This window comes from Danio rerio, chromosome 8, assembly GCF_052040795.2.
Source record: "Danio rerio strain M-AB ecotype USA chromosome 8, GRCz13ab, whole genome shotgun sequence".
Lineage (NCBI taxonomy): Eukaryota > Metazoa > Chordata > Actinopteri > Cypriniformes > Danionidae > Danio > Danio rerio.
The window spans coordinates 16,341,756-16,357,286 of record NC_141028.1 but is presented as its reverse complement, the minus strand read 5'-3'; the positions used below and the strand labels follow the sequence as shown (position 1 = coordinate 16,357,286).

The following is a 15,531-nucleotide window of genomic DNA, read 5'->3' as shown; positions in this document are numbered from 1 at the left end:
CGCTGCGTAAAAAAGTGCTGGATAAGTTGGCGGTTCATTCCGCTGTGGCGACCCCAGATTAATAAAGGCACTAAGCCGACAAGAAAATGAATGAATGAATGAAAAACCAACGCAGCACAAACAAACATTTTTGCAGCACAACCGAATGAGACTATTTTGCTGACGTTTTGTGTTGGGTTGGGGGCCAAGTTCACGGAGGTAGACAAGTTCCCTTGTTTTGTGTTACACAGGAAAAAAAAGTTCCAAACTATACTGAAGGTGAATTAATTATAATTGTTGTGTGAACTATACACTGTTCACTGATTTCCTGTAGAATCAGTAACTTACTGGCAGCAGTTCGCCAGTAGCTTACTGTAAATCAATTACGGGGAAAATACCGTATTTACATTTACAGCACCATTCATCTAGCTGTACATGTATTTGCAGTATTGTTTATTGTATAAAATACTGTAATTTTTACAGTGCAACTTCAGTATACAGTAACATGCATAAATGTCCTACAGTAAAATACAGTTCATATTACAGTTAAATACTGTGTAATTTACAAACATTGTTAACAGTGTACCTTTAATGCTTTTACTGGAGTAATATTTTAAATGGTGTATGTAGTTTTACTCATGCGCTTGATTTGTTTACTGTGTTTTTTCCCTTGAGATTCATACATCCGGCAATTCTGATGAGCAGTCCTGGATTCTTCATCTAGTCTGTGTGAGTCTCTTTATGTAAAAATATAACTGCATAACCATGAAAACACATAATAAGATGCTTCTATTTTCTGTCAGACTTTAGTGAGCGACCTGTTTGTGTGTAATGAGAACAATGGAACCAAAGCTTCACCCCCCAGCCCCCATCCAAAAGTGACAGAAAGCAAGGGTAAAACATCACCTTGTGTTGCTGCTGCTGTTGTGTTCCATAAATTAGACAATGCTGGGTTTTATAGCTGAGGCCCTCCAACATGTACTTTGTGTGTTTATGGCCTATCTATCGCGTACTGGTATTAAAATGCTGGACAGGTCTGATACCTCTGCCTGTCATACCGCTCTGATTTTAATAATACAATAAAGCTTCTGCCATACACACACACTCACACACACACACACACACACACACATACACACAGGTTATGCACAACGAGAGTGAATTAATTCTGTGAAGAGAGGAAAAGGGTTAATATATGGTTCTGTTATTGTGGCTCATTTATACTCTGACCCCCCTGGATGCTACATTTAGTCTTAAAGCAGGAGCCAAACAGGTCAGATTAATCTCATTTTACTACCGTCATTCCTTCCCTTACCATCATCCGTATTTTGAGATGCAGTCTTCATTCACAGGTTTAAAACTGTCAGTCGAAACGGAGAGATGGCCTGTTAATGGGGGAGATGTGGAAGACATGCTAAACCACTGCATGGCTCTTGAGGAAAAGGTATTAGGTTCTGTTATGTTATTTATTTCAATTATTATAATTATATTAAGGGGGACACGGTAGCTCAGTGGTTAGCTCTGTCGCTTCACAGAAAGAAGGTTGTTGGCTCTGCCTGAGTTGGGTCAGTTGACGTTTCTGTGTGAAGTTTTGATGTTCTCTCCGTGTTAAGCTGGGTTTCCTCCGGGTGCTCCGGTTTCTCCGGTCTAAAGACATGCACTATAGGTGAATTGAATAAACTACATTGGTCGTAGGATATGAGTGTAAATAAGTGTGCATGGGTGTTTCCTAGTGCTGGGTTGCAGCTGGAAGGACATCCGCTGCGTAAAACATGTGCTGGATAAGTTGGTGGTTCATTCCGCTGTGGCGACCCCTGATGAATAAAGGGACTAAGCCGAAGGAAATCAATTACATATACTTGCACACTATTATTAAGCATTAATATTTCATATTATTTGTATGCATGTACATTATGTATTTATACATAACAAAATAAAAGTACCATATTATAATCTACAAACTATAATAATAATAGGTTATTTACTTATATATTTCTAAGTATCTATACATAAGTAAGTACATTCAGTGCATGCTCAGCATAATTGAGTACACCCTATTTTGAAAATGATTATTTTTTATCCATTTCTCAATGATTATTGTTAATGTATTTTGGTGCATTTAAACAAAACAGATTTATTAAACGGATATATTTATTAAAATAATAATTTAGTCACTAAATATATTTAGAAATAAGAAGACATTACAATTAGATTGAAGCAAAATATAAAAAAAAAACTACAAAGTTTCAAACTAAAAACATTTTTAGCTTCCCTTGATTTTTCCTCTTTTTTATTTGTATTTAATATTTTTCTATAACATCAATTTGGGTGTACTAGTTTTTGAACCAATGTTGTATGTTATTTTCCAATGTTGTATGTTATTTTGTTAGATAAGCTCCAGATTTGGCTTCAGTACTGACTAATCTAATGCACAAATATAATATTGTATAGATCTTTCTTTTAAATTAGTATGTTTTATGGGATGCTTTACAGTAATATATTTGTGCGTCTATATTAGATTAGTCAGAACCAAAGCCAAAACTGAAACTAATATAACAAAAAAGATCACAGTCCAAAAAATAGTACACCAAAATTTACATTTTTGAAAAAACATTTAATACAATTTTCAGAAACTGAAAAAGTCAATAGAAACATCACAAAATTTAAATTGTTGAAATATTGAAATTTGTACTATTATATATTTTTTTGCAATTACTCATTTGAGTTTAAATGAATTATCTTACTATTATTAAAGATGTTTGGTGACCAAACTCTTGCTTTTACACTTTAACTGCCCCACAAAAACAAAAACAAAAAATTGGATTGCATTTCTTAACCCCTAATGTTGCTAGTTAACACACTCATTTAATTTTTTTTCAACAAATCCCATAATTTCTAAAATATCAACCTCAACCAAATAGTAGCTATGTCAATATATGGTAAAAGTACTGGGATTTATACATATACTAAGAAAAATCTGAAAATATAAAGTGTAAGACCAGTTTATTTAAAAACATAGGCAAAATGAAACAGTTTTGAACTCTTTATTTTTTGAAGTATGCCATAAAATATTTCAGATTCTCATTAAACATGACTTTGGATTTGCTGAAAAAAAAGAGAAGAAAAAAACAAGTGTAGTGTATACACACACACACACACACACACACACACACACACATATACGCATGCATAAATCTATATGCCATCATTATACTAAATTTATATAAGGAGATTTTTGATAAGCCCCCCAAATCTAGTTGAAATGTTCAATAAAAAAAGCCGTAAAGAGATTACCTTAAGGGGTTTAGGGTTAAATTACTTTTAAAGGTTCTTACTATCTCCTGTTGTTTAAAGATGTTTACTGTATTTTGAAAGTAACAAATGTTACATAGATTTTCCTGCATGATACATAACCAAACTTATGTGGGCACTTCTTTTTCTCCCTCCCTCTCTCTGAAAGTCACATGTGTTTGTTTGCTTTTATGCTTGTAAAATAAATGCATTTGGTCCCATTCGGACATTGTAACGTCACTAAGGTCAGGCTGAGATGTTAGGTGATGCATTCTGACACACACTCATTAGTCATATTCATTGACATTGGTTTCAGGTCTGAACTTTGTGCAGGTCAGTCAGGTTTCACTCAATAAATCATGTCTCTATGACTCTTGATTTGCTTACAGGGCACCCCAGCTAACAATTTTAGATTCTTAAACACATTCACTTAACATTCCCATTGAAGAAATAGGAATTATTATACAGTAATATATATTTCATTCATTAATTTTCCTTCCCTTATGCAGTCCCTTATTTATCAGTGGAATGAATCGCCAACTATTCCAGCATATGTTTTTTTCTCAGCTGATGCCCTTCCAGCCGCAACCCAGTACTGGGAAAGAATATATTATTATATAACCTTACATTTTTTAGGTTATCTGAACTTTTAAAACATCCAGTTTTTTTACACAATGTAACATTAGTAACATTAGTAACATAGTTTTATTAATGTTCTTAGAATGTTATTTAATGTTATTAGAACATTCCATCCACATTAGATTAATAGTTTATATTAGTTTTTTATCAACATTATTAGAACATTCAACAACTAACATTCTAAAGACATTCCAAGAATGTTAATCTAAGAATGTTTTTATTAATGTTACAAGAATAATCCAAAAACATAAATTTAAAGGGATAGTTCACCACAAAATTAAAATGACTGCATGATTTACATGTGATTGTAAACCTTTATGAGTTTCTTTCTTCTGTTGAACACAAAAGAAGATACTTTAAAAAATGCTGGTTGATAGTACTCATTGACTTCCATAACAGGAAAGAAATTACTGTGGAAGTCAATGGATACATTCTTCAAAATATCTTCTTTTGTGTTCAACAGAAGAAAGAAACTCAAATTGGTTTGGAACAACGAATAGTGAGTAAATAATGACAGAAATTTCTTTCTTTCTATATTTTCATTTTTAAATGATTTCTATCTCTTTACTGTATATCCCTTGTAGCATTTAAGGAATGTAAATTCCGAATGGTCTTCTGAAGCTGTTCCCAGTTAGCTGGGACATTGACGCTGGACAAGAAAAAGTACACTCTGTTCAGGTAAACTATTCTCATCATATGATCCAATGCCATGTCAAATGAAGCAGATGAAGTATAAACAAAACTCTTGAAGGCTGGATTGAGATCAGTGTAATAACTACAGAGCAGAGTTGTCTTGAGATCAGCATAAGTCAACCTCTGTCCTAAAAGCTTGCATTCTTCTCACAGAAGAGGCTGTGATGTCAATAAGATGAGTTTGGATCTCTTCCCGAGAATGGCCGTCAACATGTGTTAATGAAGCAGAATGAACGGCCTTGTCAACGAACAGCAGAAATGTAATCTCCATGAAGACGCTTCAAAGATGTGCATCAGTGCCATTTAAGCAGTTACATATTACTGACTAAAGCCCCCGCTCTTTTACCTCAATCTGTCTTGGATAGGACACCTCAACTACTCAAATTTTGTAAGTAAATTTATTATTTTATTTGGATAAAACCTAAACGTGATCACATATTAGCCTATACATGCAATTGTTTTTGTTTGCTCAATCCAAAACAACAAAATGCATGATGTATATTGGTTTAATTCCCTTCTTATCTAGCTATATTATTAGATGTAGAGTATTTTTCCAAATGAATTACTCCCCCAAAAAATATCATGCATAGGATCACAATCATTATGTTTCATGGGAGCCCTGTTAAATACACTTAAATAAAGGTATCGATTGCTGAAGCAAGTAAAAACATTACAGGAGATCCTTCATTGTTTAATGGTAAGCTTAAGGTGAAACGCCGTCGCCTTTAATTGAATTTCTAACCTAAGCAGGATCTAGCGTTTAGCCAATTATAATGTATTAGACAATTATAATGTATTATGCCTGACCTGGTCTACACTGGCTATAGCCATCACTGTGTTGCATGGTTCTGGAGACTCTTTGCTGTTTTACATGCTTAAATTTTACTCTTGGATTTCATTATAGATTGCACAATCACCCACTGTTAAAGATGCATTGTATATTATATATTGTATTATGCTTTGTATATTGCATGCTCATTGTTCACCTTTCAAGTTTCGCCTTTCAAGTATCAGTTCACTGTTACATGTGCATATTATATTTTTTCATGTCATATTATATTAATTATGTTATGTTATGTTATGTTATGTTATGTTATGTTATGTTATGTTATGTTATGTTATGTTATGTTATGTTATGTTATGTTATGTTATGTTATGTTATGTTATGTTATGATATGCTATGCTATGCTATGTTATGTTATGTTACCTTACGTTAAGTTACATTATTATATTATATTATATTATATTATATTATATTATATTATATTATATTATATTATATTATATTATATTATATTATATTATATTATATTATATTATATTATATCATTCATTCATTCATTCATTCATTCGTTCATTTTCTTGTCAGCTTAGTCCCTTCATTAATCCAGGGTCGCCACAGCGGAATGAACTGCCAACTTATCCAGCACGTTTTACGCAGCGGATGCCCTTCCAGCCGCAACCCATCTCTGGGAAACATCCACAAACACTCATTCACACACACACACACTACAGACAATTTAGCCTACCCAATTCACCTGTACCGTATAACTGTGGGGGAAACCGGAGCACCCAGAGGAAACCTGCACGAACGCAGGGAGAACATGCAAACTCCACACAGAAACGCCAACTGAGCCGAGGCTTGAACCAGCGACCCAGTGATCTTCTTGCTGAGGCGACAGCACTACCTACTGCGGCACTGCTTTGCCTATATTATATTATATTATATTATATTATATTATATTATATTATATTATATTATATTATATTATATTATATTATATTATATTATATTATATTATATTATATTATATTATATTATATTATATTATATTATATTATATTGTATTATATTATATTATATTATATTATATTATATTATATTTTAATATATTATATGACATTATATTATATTATATTATATTATATTATATTATATTATATTATATTATATTATATTATATTATATTATATTATATTAAATTATATTATATTATATTATATTATATTATATTATATTATATTATATTATATGACATTATATTATATTATATTATATGACATTATATTATATTATATTATATTATATGACATTATATTATATTATATTATGTTATATTATATTATATTATATTATATTATATTATATTATATGACATTATATTATTTTATATTATATTATATTATATTATATTATATTATATTATATTATATTATATTATATTATATTATATTATATTATATATTATATGACATTATATGACATTATTTTATATTATATGACATTATTTTATATTATTTTATATTATATTATATGACATTATATTATATTATTTTATATTATATTATATTATGTTATATTATATTATATTATATTATATTATATTATATTATATTATATTATATTATATTATATTATATTATATTAAATTATATTATATTATATTATATTATATTATATTATATTATATTATATTATATTATATTATTTTATATTATATTGCTTACTTTTCAAGTTTTTCATACTTCAAAATCAAAACTAGGTTCCATTATTATTTCCAAAAGAATAACAATCACCTCACTGTTAAAGATGCATTGTATTGTGCATTGTATACTAACTACTGGAAGGATTTCATATGTAGTATTATATCCTGGCATAACTGATAGAGCTGTCTTATGTTTTTGCAGCATCTCAACAAGGTTAACGTCTCCCAAGTGTAACTTACTCAAAGCTGAATTCTGATTCTTATTAAACAATACCGAACCTCGTACTTCAACTAATTACGTAAATGGACAGGACCTGTCAAGAGACAATAACTATTCCCTAATAGAATTTGCCCCCAAGTGCAATTTAATTTTCTCTGTTGCCCTCTCTTGAGGTCTCTTTCTGTCTTTCCTTTGCAGGGAAAATTGGGGGGGAACGGCTTCTGACATTGATGTTGCAGCCTTTATTTACTCTTTACGTGGAATGGAAAGCAGCAGGCTGATGTAGACAGGTAAAACGCTTCTGTCTGTGCTGTTTTATTGCTTGCTGTTTGGGAAGATTCTACATGGACTTCCTGTGTGTTCGAGCGCTGTCCAGCTCGCGTGGTGCTGAAGTTAATATGATATCAGACTGTCGGTAGGTTTGCATGACGCTCTGTGCTAACGTGCTGGTTTGTTTTCATATCGGATTCAAATCGTATAAAGTTTTTTAGAAACTGTTTTACATGCTTTTAAATGAAAACGTGAGGAAGAAAAGCAAAGATTTTCAACAAACAACATGTGTCTTGCAGGCTATAGTCAGCGTAAAATTTGAACAGTATTTGTTAGTAAGTTTGTGTGATTTACGCAGTATGTCTTGCTTTTTAATGTAATATTATTGCGTTAGTCTGCTACAAATTAAAGTTTGCAGATTGTAAACTTCTCCCTGAAGTATGTAAATTACATTTAAATATAGCTACAGAGAGTGTTGTTGTCAGAACCTGCTTCACTCCTGGGGTCGATTGTAAACGCTAATAGAAAACAGGGGCGTTTAACTTGCTGTGCATGAATAAATTGTGTTAATGCGTAGTACTTTATGTTGCTTATTATTATTTCTACAAATGCTTTTCTAATTATTTTTTATTTAGAAACAGATTTGTTAACAAGCAATTGTGCTACATTCAAACTACTCACACTACTAATTTTTCTCCAGTATCTGTTGGGCAAATACAAATACACTGATTTTACATACCTCACCGTCTGTCATTCATTCAATCATTTTCTTTTCGGCTTATTCCATTTATTAATCTGAGGTCGCCACAGCGGAATGGACCGCCACCTTACCTTCATTTTTCTATCTAATCAATTTTCTTTTATTCGGCAATACTATAATTAGCCTATTAACATGAGCACAAATTACGAGATTTTAATAATACTTTTGGTCACTTTATTTTAAGGATCAATTCATTAACAAACAATAACAAATAGGCCTACTTTTAGATCGATAAGCTGCTTATTAATAAGTAAGTTATAGCATTTAGGTTTATTATTTGTATTTGTGTTTAGGTGTTGGGTAGATTTAGAATAGATTAAGAGGAAGATCATAAGTACTTATAAACTAATAATAAACTTAAACTCCCTTAAATATCTTAATTATAAACAGGTAATAAGCCAGTAATTAATAGTGGGAATTGGTAATTAAACTAAAGTTTTGCCTTATTTTTATTATGGCATATTTATAATAACATTTAGCTATTTGTTTAAAAGTGCTGTCATGTTCATTTTTAAAGCGTCTTCAAAACGATCTAGTGGATTTATTTTTGATTACAGTTATATAATTTTACACCCTGATCTTATTTTCGTCTGAATTTCTGTGGAAACTGTTTTTGAATACTGATGGTCACATGAATCTGTCCAAGTTTGCTGAGGAGTAGGCTGAAAGGTTGAGGGGTTGAAATCTGATCTGTCTTTTACCGATATGATGGAGCAGCAGCTCGTGGTGTCAGAATGCGGATAGTGTGAAATACTGGCGGTAATTAGAGGTGCTGAGGTCAGCGGGAGTCGCACCCTTTCGCTGAATTATAGCGCACAGGTCTCTCATTGTTCGGACAGGTGCCCTTTAGTGCATTTTATAGCGACTTTGAGGCGCAAAATAACTGCGCGCGCGCCCACTAATATGTGGATTAATGTATTTAATCGTGTGGCAAAACATTGGCGCTTTAAAAGCATTTACTCCTCTGTTCTGTTTAAGTAAGACTAAATTCACATTTTCACTTGACCATCAGCGTAATTGAATAATCTGCATAATAACTCCTCGCCATAATCAAAATGAAAATCAAAAGCGTGGCCCGGGATAATTCCCATGTCCACCATTGGCCCGTGGAAAGGGAATCCGGTGGAGCTTGAGGTCTCCTGTGTTCGCCACCATTTAATCAGCTTGACGATCACTTTCATTTAACTAAATTACACTGGAGCCATTAAGCGAGACTGTGGACGGGATTGCGTACTTTCAAATTTCGGATAATCTGACTTTGATGACACCCACGTCTTATTTACATATCTCATGGCTGCTGGTGATTTAGCCTATAGTTTTACTGTATTTTACACTATGCAGGCTAGATAGATAGTCAAGAATTGAAACACGTTGTTGATATAAATGAGAGAATTTTAATTGTATACGATGTTAGGTGACGGGTAATAATTGTTAGTGTTATCTAAAACTGATCAGGTATCAAAGCGTTTTGAGAATGGGCTGCGGAATAGAATAGAATAGAATAGAATAGAATAGAATAGAATAGAATAGAATAGAATAGAATAGAATAGAATAGAATAGAATAGAATAGAATAGAATAGAATTAAATTTAAAATCATGAGGAAATGATCTTCAAAAAATACTTATTTCCTTTCAGTGATCCTGTTTAAATGTAAGACAGAATAAAATTATATTTATACATTTGTAAATTGTCATATAATGCAAATTTATTTTTTACTTACAAGAACGCTATCGTTTGTATCACATTGACCGAGTTTGTTATTTCGTACATATTTTCTACATAGGCCTACTGGATCAGACATAATAGGCTCATTATAAATAAGGAGTGATCTATACTAGAAAACTCACACTGAAGACAGGCTATAGGCTAGGTAGAAAAGCAGAGAGAGTGCGGATGATGAGACTGAAGCCCGTGTTATTGTACGGTGTGCTGTCGGAGCCCGCGCGCTCTCGCGGCGCATTATAGTGTCCATGAAGAGAATTGGAAGTGAAGATTGAGTTCATCTCGCTTGAACTCCGCTCTCTCTAGAGGGAGAAAAGCTCGAATGAAATGAGTCCTGTCAGGATCGACTGTGTCGCGGCTGCTGATAAACAACGTTAAGGCTCACTCAAGTTTGATTTTGTTTGTTTGTTTTGGGTTTTTTCGCAAGACCTTTTCTGCCATTACGCGTTTTAATTTATTATTTAATTTAGGCTATTTATTTGTTTGTTTGTTCGTTTTTTTTTTGCTTTGTACACAAATAGGATGATTAATTTGAGCTATTTAAAGTGTAACTGTTCCTGTGGATGTTATGTATGTACACATATGTGTGTGTGTGTGTGTGTGTGTGTGTGTGTGTTTGTGTGTGTGTGTGTGTGTGTGTGTGTATATATATATATATATATATATATATATATATATATATATATATATATATATATATATATATATATATATAATCTGATAAAATATTATTCTATTAGCTCTAAAATGATCTAATATTCCGCGGTTATATTTTTTATTTTATTTTTGTGGTAGCCTATCTTACTGTAAAAACGTACTGACTTCATCATTTAGCCTACATTGTTAAGACAACCAGTTAACAAGGTTTAGCCTATGATAATAGATTTGCGTCTTTGATTGTTATTTATTTATCAGTTTACACTTTTCAAAATAACTGTTCTTTCACTCTTGAAAAGACACTGGAATGTTATTTTGGGAAACCAAGAATGTTTCTCTAAAGCTTTTTTGCTAATAAAATGAAACCTTGAACATCCATAGAACATTTTCATTCCACAAAAAGGTCATTGTCGGGTTATTCAGATTAAAATGTTCTTGACACGAAGCAAAAATCTATAGCATATGGCTCGTTGGGTGGTTCTTTGAAAGTTTTATTTTCACCCAAATAGTTCTTCTATGACATAACATTAAAGACTTTTTTGAAACCTTTACGTTCAGTGTACTGGCTGGTCTATTTCTACATATACATCCCAGTAGCTGCATCTCAGCATCACACAGAAATATCCATTCGACATCAAAGCAACGCTGAAAGCTATACTTGAAATATTCACGCAAGCCTAATATTTATTTGACTGCACCCTGGCATGTCACAAAAGGGTCTAAAAACACTTCAGACCCGGAGATTTCGTCAGCGGCCCTGTATTCATCGTCATCACTTCCTTATCGCTTTTTCTACTTACCTGAGAGCTCAAGCCACACAAGTTCCCGCCTCTCTGGCTCCCATCCACGCCTCCTATTGGCCCCCCGGGGCAGTGACGTCAGGGCCACCCCTGCAGTGTGAATGAATCAAGTGGTTTGTGTGACACACGGCGAAAGAACTCACGCGCGAGCGCCCGACTGTTTCACGAGGATACGCACAGGCGCGAGGACTCTAAAAGGACACTATCCGGGGAGAAAAATTATTTGATGCACATCTGAGATCCTCAGACCTCCGCGAGCGTGTGCATGTGCGCGTTTTATCGGACTGGATGAAAATGATGCAAAGTGCGGCTGTGCTGCCCGGCGAGAGCGCGGTGAAGGGTCTGCCGGACATCCTCGGAGTGCCACTGCAACGTAAGGGCTTTTTCTTCTCCTTATATTGATTTGTTCATCAGAGAATTGGCAGGCCTCCTCCGGGCGTCTGCAGGCCACTACTGTGGAATAACATGTAGCTTTTAATTAAACTCCACTGGGGAATTGTATGGGCCACCAGGACGAGTTGTGTGCAACAATGCGGTCGACCGCGCAGCACTGTAAAGGTTCATCTTAAATTGCATTTCATCCAAAAATAATATTATGACAATAACAAATGAATGTGTGTCTGTAACAACTTTAATAATTGAGTTATGTAACACGTTTAATGCCATAACATCACAAAAGGTGTCTAAATGTAAATCTAATGATTTAGAATCTCTCAATTGAAAATAAATTAATGAATCCCAAGCAGATTTTGCGTCGTTAGGTCGTATAGCTGGGCAGAACAGTTATGTATAAATTGCAGCACATCTGTTGAATAAGTTGATGCAGTTAGAAAACAGTCTAAAATGTGCCAGAAAGGAAACAACCAGAAAGAGATGAAAATAACTGGATTTCTCAATAATGCAGTGGTTTAACGGAGCACAGTGCGTGCTATGTTATCGAAATGAAATGGAGATTATAAGACCATCTAAAATCAGCACATGAACATTTTTATTAAAAATGGCATTGGCTATTATCTTCGCATCTGGTCCTAATCAGTCGGAAGTTAATCTGTGTTAGGCCTATATAATCTGATCTCACAGTCAAGATGGAGTTTGAATTGGATAAATTCCTGACCCAATTATTTACAGGCGGGCTTCAGAAACCTACACATGGTCCTAAGAAATCTTTTTTTTTTTTTTTTTTTTGCGTTTTCAGTATTATATTGTAAAAAAAGAAAACAAAAGAAAAATAATTATTCTCTGTAATTCGCACACAATGAAATATAAAAAATGAGCACAGAATCAATTTCTGGGAGAAGATGTGTTTATAGAAAATCAACCACTTAGCATTTCTTTAAAGAATAGACAAAGGTTAAGTAGGCAATATATAGGTCTGTCAGACGCTGATGCTTAATTTCATTAAATGATTAAAAGACATTGCTACTCAACCCCCCTACGCGTATGAATGATGGATTAAGTGAGGATTATTTTAAGAGTAATCTGTTCTCGCGGTATAGAGCTAAATATTATTATTTAAATGAATAAGATGTTTAAAAACAACATATGGGCAATTATTAGTAACAAAAAAGCATGCAAACACTGAAGAATACGTTAAATGATAAAAATACATTAATAACAGACGAATTTAATCAGGTGATTGGTAAATACAGATGCATATGTTGATGATAAGGAAATGCCCGTCATGGTAGCCATCTTTTAATTGACTGGCTAATCAAATACATCCTTAGTAAATGAGCGTTAAAAGCTGAAGGCTGAAGTCGCTGTTCCTTCAGCACCACACGAGCATTCACTCTCTCTCTCATTCTTTACAAACTCACGGCAAAACCAAGCAATGGTGCAGTAAAACAGCTAATTAGTTAACTGCATCTTACAAGAAACTGTTAAATATTTTGGGTTTTAAAACGCAATATAGGCTGTGGTTATACTGTAAATATCGTGAAAATATATTGTAGGTTATTGGAACTTAAATATAAAGAATATTTTTATATAAAGGGTAAAATTGTCAGGATATTTGGCAATTCTAAATTATTAAAATAGTTTATGTAGTAAAAAGGAAATTTAAATCCTAATACGCTTGTTTTTATTTTATTTACATTTTTAAATTACTGTTTTATGTATCAATTTATATGTTAGTTTATGTTTAATGCATGCATTATTTTAGCATATTGTGGTATGTCTATCTATCTATCTATCTATCTATCTATCTATCTATCTATCTATCTATCTATCTATCTATCTATCTATCTATCTATCTATCTATCTATCTATCTATCTATCTATCTATCTATCTATCTATCTATCCTAAATATAAAGATGTATTTATTTTTAAATATGGAGAAATATTGTCAGAATAATTGCTAAATTATGACGTAGTTAAATATTTTGTGTAATAAAATGAAAATAAGTATCCTAATACACTTGTTTGTATTTTAATCAATATTTTAAATGTTAAAATTACTGTTTTATGTATCAATTTATATTTTAGTTAACGTTTAATCCATGCATTTTTAGCATATTGTGTTATGTGTGTCGTGGTTTGATGTAAAGGTCAATTTTGTGAACTTGAGACATTTTCCATGGGTTTCCATTAACCACACGCAATGTTCACGTGATTACGGTTTTAAGCACCTGCTGTAATCAAAATGACCTATTTGAAAATACTATCATAGTGCTTGCATCGTAATATCAGAATATGCAGTCTATTGTTAAATCCATCAAAACGGCACGCGTGAGAACCTGTCAACAGAAATATTGCAAGATCAGAGGTCAAATGTCGAAATTAAATATCACGATATTGTGATTAGGAAAAATATGGGCGCCGAGAATTGCTTATATTCCTCTCACTGACTTTCTTTTTACCGTCGATGAACTGCACGTAAATACTACTTTTACTTGATGTTTGGGTTTTGATTTCAGTGCTGTTTTTAAGCATTAGTAATTAAAGTGACCCACTCTCTCTGTCTCTCTGTTAAAGAATCGATGAAGCAGTTATATGATTTCAATCTCAATGTCTTCATGTCCTCGCCCGTTTTCTTCAGAGATATTGATTATTTACCAACAAATAGACATCTTTCCTCACCTGTCCACCATTTACCGGTCCCGCGTATACGTTGTCTCCTGGAATGTGCTTTCATCACTAAGAAGGATATGCTAATTTAATATTTATTATTTATTAACAGTAATATTTAACCGTATTTAACCAATTTGACTTATTAGTCTTATATATATTAGAGTAGTTTTATTATGATGATCTTGCTTTATTTCTATTCATTTATGTTGATCCAACTGCATAATTCTGTCGATTTTTAATTATATAACCTCACATTTTTTATATTAAATGTTAATGACATTGTAGTATGTTATAAGCTTATATGGTTTTTAATTATGCTAATGTTTTCCCCCATGATTATTCTTTTATTTTACACTGTAATATTCCAGATCTAATGCAATCCAAATGAAGAACGTGCTGTTTTTAATAAAGACTTCACTTCAAACATTTCTTTGTCACTTTATATAAAACGCTTGCATTGTTATAATCGTACAGTAGCATTTTCAATAACATGATGAATATATGGTCATAAAGAATGAAAGACAAATGCACGACGGTATAATTCGCAAAATCGCAATATTAGTCCAACATTACAAAATAACCATGTGTGTTAAACTCATTAGTTAAAACGCATATAATAATTGTTGCAGCCTATTTTCTGTTTTGACCTTTCACCCTACCAATTTCTCTGCCTGGCTCTCCAGAAATCCCTCAGTGCGCAGGCTGCAGTCAACACATCCTGGATAAGTTCATCCTAAAGGTTCTGGATCGGCACTGGCACTCAAAATGCCTGAAGTGCGCCGACTGCCACGCGCTCCTGGCGGACAAATGTTTCTCTCGCGCCGGGAATGTCTACTGCAAAGAGGACTTCTTCAAGTCAGTACAGCTCTTCTACACCTCTATCTATCTGTCTATCTTTCTGTCTGTCATTTTAATAATCTGACTTCTCCGTTTTATTTTTTAG

At 32.8% G+C, this 15,531-nt stretch overlaps 1 protein-coding gene across 3 annotated transcripts in view; it reads left to right on the top strand.

Annotated features, from left to right (window-relative positions):
• The first annotated feature begins 335 nt into the window (after window positions 1–335).
• Window positions 336–15,531, top strand: part of lhx4 (LIM homeobox 4) — a 31,597-nt gene continuing 16,401 nt past the window's right edge. The window contains exons 1-7 of one of the 3 annotated variants that reach the window (XM_087263790.1): window positions 336–708; window positions 783–873; window positions 1,332–1,423; window positions 4,494–4,587; window positions 4,756–4,990; window positions 7,507–7,598; window positions 15,272–15,443. Coding sequence is in view for 1 of the 3 variants with exons in the window: in NM_001122973.1 (NP_001116445.1) it covers window positions 11,807–11,891; window positions 15,272–15,443 (257 nt within the window). In the remaining 2 variants the exon portion in view is untranslated. 3 annotated transcript variants of the gene reach the window in all.